The 4193-nt window shown below is 47.3% G+C and overlaps 1 protein-coding gene across 1 annotated transcript; it reads left to right on the forward strand.

The window, feature by feature from the left end:
• Positions 1–2354: 2354 nt before the first annotated feature.
• Positions 2355–3577, forward strand: LOC140822470 (uncharacterized). The gene is made up of 2 exons (XM_073183244.1): positions 2355–2440; positions 3067–3577. The coding sequence occupies exons 1-2, from the start codon at positions 2355–2357 to the stop codon at positions 3575–3577; spliced, it is 597 nt and encodes a 198-aa protein (XP_073039345.1).
• The last annotated feature ends 616 nt before the right edge of the window (positions 3578–4193 follow it).

A 4193-nucleotide genomic window follows, 5' to 3' on the forward strand; every position in this document is an offset into this window, starting at 1 on the left:
CATTTTGATTGCAAATCCGGCAGAGTTCCCGACCCAACTCGTCCGCTTCGTCCGGGTTGCATCATTGGCACCGTCTGTGGGAAACTTGAGTTCTAAGGCGTTGATATGGCTCCTACTCGGAGAGCAAATCAAGACACCTCCCGAGTTCATGTAGAAAACAACACCCGCCTTTCTGGTGCAGGTGGCCCCCCACCTGATGGTCCCCAGCCCACCATCCATTTAACCCCTGAGGAGTTGACCAAAATCGTGACGGATGCTGTCAAAACGGCCCTAGCAAAGCAAGCCACCACCCATCATTCCAGTCACCCCGAACAGCAATATGAGCAGCCACAAAAGAAGGCAAGGAGGGAAGGGAAGGGAAGGAGAAAGAATGTCAAGAAGGGGCCAAGGAGAGAGAAGTGCACTTTGTTGCTGAGGAAGAGCAATAAGTGGTGGAAATTGAGCCAGGAAAGCACGTCCGGGTGGCCCGAGACATTAGCACGTCCACCCGGGTAAATCTCTTACAATGTTTAAAAACTAACATTAGTGTTTTCGCCTGGTCTCAACAGGAGTTGGCCGGGATCTCGCCCCAAGTGGCCGAACATAAATTGAACATCCTCTCGGGATCCCGGCCCGTGAAGCAAAAGAATAGACATTTTGGCCCTGAAAAAGATAAGTAATTGAAGAGCAAGTAGAAGAGTTGCTGAGGGCCGGGCATATCAGAGAATTCCAGTTCCCTACCTGGCTATCAAATGTGGTCCTCGTCCCAAAATCCACGGGGAAGTGGAGGATGTGTGTTGATTTCAGGGACCTGAATAAAGCTTGCCCCAAAGATTGTTATCCACTCCCCCGGATTGATCAGCTGGTAGATTCCACTTCTGGATGCGAGTTATTAAGCTTTCTGGATGCATACCAGGGGTATCACCAAATCCCCTTGGCTCTGGAAGATCAAGATAAAGCCAGTTTTGTCACCTCCGGGGGCACCTTCTGCTATGTTGTTATGCCTTTTGGCTTGAAGAATGCGGGAGCTACGTACCAGCGCCTGATGAATCTTGTCTTCCAAAAGAAAATAGGTCGGAACATTGAGGTGTATGTGGACGACATTATAATCAAAATCCGGGAAGTCTCCCACTTCATTGATGATCTAGCTGAAACTTTCACCACTTTGAAACAATATGGAATAAAGCTCAACCCGGGCAAGTGTGTGTTCGGGGTCAGGAGCAGTAATTTTTTGGGTTTCTTGGTAACTGACAGAGGAATCGAAGTCAACCCTGAAAAAATCAAAGCAATAATGGACATGCCTTCTCCTCAATCTGTCCGAGATGTGCAGAAACTAACCGGGAGGATTGCTGCCCTGTCGCGTTTCATTTCCCGATCTGCCCATCGGAGTTAGCCATTCTTACAAGTCCTAAGAAAGGCGCAGAAATTTGATTGGGACGACAAATATGAGCAAGCTTTTCAAGACTTGAAAAAACATCTGGCTGAGTTGCCCGTTTTGTCCATGCCCGAGCCCGGGGAGAAATTGTGGGTTTATCTCTCCGCCACTGAATTCGCTGTTAATTCTGTGTTTATCAAAGAGGAAGGGGCGGATCAGAAACCAATATATTATGTCAGCCATGCCCTTCGAGGAGCAGAATTAAAATACAGCGAGGTGGAAAAAATAGCATTGTCCTTGGTAATGACCGCTCGGAAGCTGAGGCCTTATTTTCTTTCACATCCCATTGTGGTCCTCACCAACTCTCCACTTTGAAGGATCATGACCCACGCCGAAGTCTCCAGAAGAATGATTAAATGGACTGTGGAGCTCGGGGAGTATGACATCGAATACAAACCTCGAGCTGCTATGAAAGCCCAAGCCTTAACTGATTTCTTAATAGAAATGATTCAACCGGTAGAAGAAGAGGTATGGAGAGTGTTTGTTGATGGTGCTTTAAATTTATCGGGATGTGGAGTCGGGGTGGTCCTAATTGCCCCATCAGAAGAAAAATTAAGATGGCTTTGTGGATTGATTCTAAGGTTACAAATAACGAAGCAGAATATGAGGCTGTTTTGGCTGGGTTGTAGGTTGCCCGGGAAGTCGGTGCTTCCCGGGTCATTATTTATTCTGACTCTCAGCTGGTCACACAACAAATCAAAGGAATGTATGAGGCCAAGAACGAAAAAATGCTCAAATATTTAGGGCTCATCACGGCCTGGGCAGCGTATCTGAACGACTGGAGTATCGAACAAATTCCCCGGGAAGAAAATTCAGAAGATGATACCTTAGCCAAATTGGCTGCTTCCATGATAGATATAAGTACCCGGGAGATTCTCTGCTTTACCCGGCTGGTGCCTCTATTGATGAAGAAATACCCCCGGCCCAGAAAAGCTCATGAATGACTCCCATCGTTGAATACATAGTCCATGAAATGCTCCCAGAAGATCAAGCCCAGGCCGCAAGAATCAAAAAACAAGCGCCCAGGTTAGTCTTTTTGAATAATGTTTTGTACAGGCGACCATATCAGGGCCCATTACTCAAGTTCTTATCAGAGGATTAGGTAGAGTACGTCCTCCGGGAAATACATGAAGGATGTTGTGGGGAACACCTTGGAAGGACTGCCCTATCCCGGAAAACTATATTGGCCGGATTTTGGTGGCCCCGAATGAATCAAGATGATGCCCGACTTGTCCTAAGATGCCAATGTTGTCAACACCATTCTAATTTTCATCATCGCCAAGCTGTAAGTATGCAACCAATCTCCGCATCATGTCCTTTTGACCAATGGGGTTTGGATATTGTGGGTCCCTTCCCCATAGCCCGGGCACAGAAAAAGTTCCTTGTGGTGGCTGTGGATTATTTCTCCAAGTGGGTAGAGGCCAAGCCATTAGCAAAGATTACTGAGGAGGAAGTCATGAAATTTCCGTGGAAGAACATTATTTGCAGATATGGCATCCCGAGGAAGTTAATTTCAGATAATTGAAGGCAATTCCAAGGAAAAAAGATCACCTCCTGATGTCAAGAAATGAAGATTATTCAATCCTTCACCTCAGTAGCTTACCCTCAGGCTAACGGCCATGCTGAAATAACTACCAGAATTATTGTGCAAGCATTGAAACCCCGGCTCCATGGAAAGGGCAGAGACTGGGTGGAAGAGTTACCGAATGTATTATGGGCGTATCGAACACGCCACGATCGTCTACCCAAGAAACACTTTACAGTCTTGTATATGGTGCAGAAGCAGTTCTACCTGTGGAGATCGGGAAACCTTCTACTCGGATAGAATCTTATCCGAGCAACAACGATCAGGCCCGGGCCATTGAACTTGATCTAGTTGAAGAAAGGAGAGACCGGGCAGCTATTCGAATGGAGTCTTATCGCAACCGGGTAATAAAATCCTACAACAGGCATGTTCGATTACGAGATTTTCAGGTTGGAGACTTGGTTATGAAAAAAATCAAGCCAGTAGGTGATGTGGGAAAATTAGAAGCAATGTGGGAAGGACCCTTCAAAATAGTTCGAAGAGTCAGCTCGGGTGCAGCTTATTATCTCGAAGATTCTCAAGGACACGTTCTTAAGAGGCCATGGAATTCTTTTCATTTAAAGAAATATTATGTTTAAAAGCACGTGTATCTATTGTTTCTTCATCAAATAAAGAAATTGTTTAAAGAAATATCTACAAAGCCCAAGGACCCGTACCCTGGCCCGGAGGACCCTTACCCCGGTGATATCCTAAGTCCAGGGACCCGTACCCTGGCCCGGAGGACCCGTACCCCGGTTATATCCTAAGTCCAGGGACCCGTACCCTGGCCCGGAGGACCCGTACCCCGGTCATATCGAAAGTTTAGGGACCCGTACCCTGGCCCGGAGGACCCGTACCCTGGTTATATCCTAAGTCCAGGGACCCGTACCCTGGCCCGGAGGACCCGTACCCCGGTTATATTCTAAGTCTAGGGACCTGTACCCTGGTCATTTACTAAGTCCAAGGACCCATACCTTGGCCCGAGGACCCGTACCTCGGTCATATTTTAAGTCCAAGGACCCGTACCCTGGCCCGGAGGACCCGTACCCCAGTTGGATTTTAAGCCTAGGGACCCATAACCTGGCCCGGGGACCCGTACCCTGGTTATCCGTCAGACCCAGGGAACCATTCCAATTACTTACACCCTGGTCATTTATCAAGACTAATTTCATTTTAAATCCCCGAGTTTATTCTTTGTGAAGGTGTATTGGTTGA

Source organism: Primulina eburnea, unplaced genomic scaffold (genome assembly GCF_022965805.1).
Source record: "Primulina eburnea isolate SZY01 unplaced genomic scaffold, ASM2296580v1 ctg857_ERROPOS3498143, whole genome shotgun sequence".
Taxonomy (NCBI): domain Eukaryota; kingdom Viridiplantae; phylum Streptophyta; class Magnoliopsida; order Lamiales; family Gesneriaceae; genus Primulina; species Primulina eburnea.

What these genes read in the sequence shown, in the direction of transcription:
- LOC140822470 (XM_073183244.1), top strand. Translation starts at nt 2,355, where the DNA reads ATGACTCCCATCGTTGAATACATAGTCCATGAAATGCTCCCAGAAGAT. An exon ending in ATCAAAAAACAAGCGCCCAG is followed by an intron (nt 2,441 to 3,066) that starts GTTAGTCTTTTT and finishes TTATTGTGCAAG; the next exon opens with CATTGAAACCCCGGCTCCAT.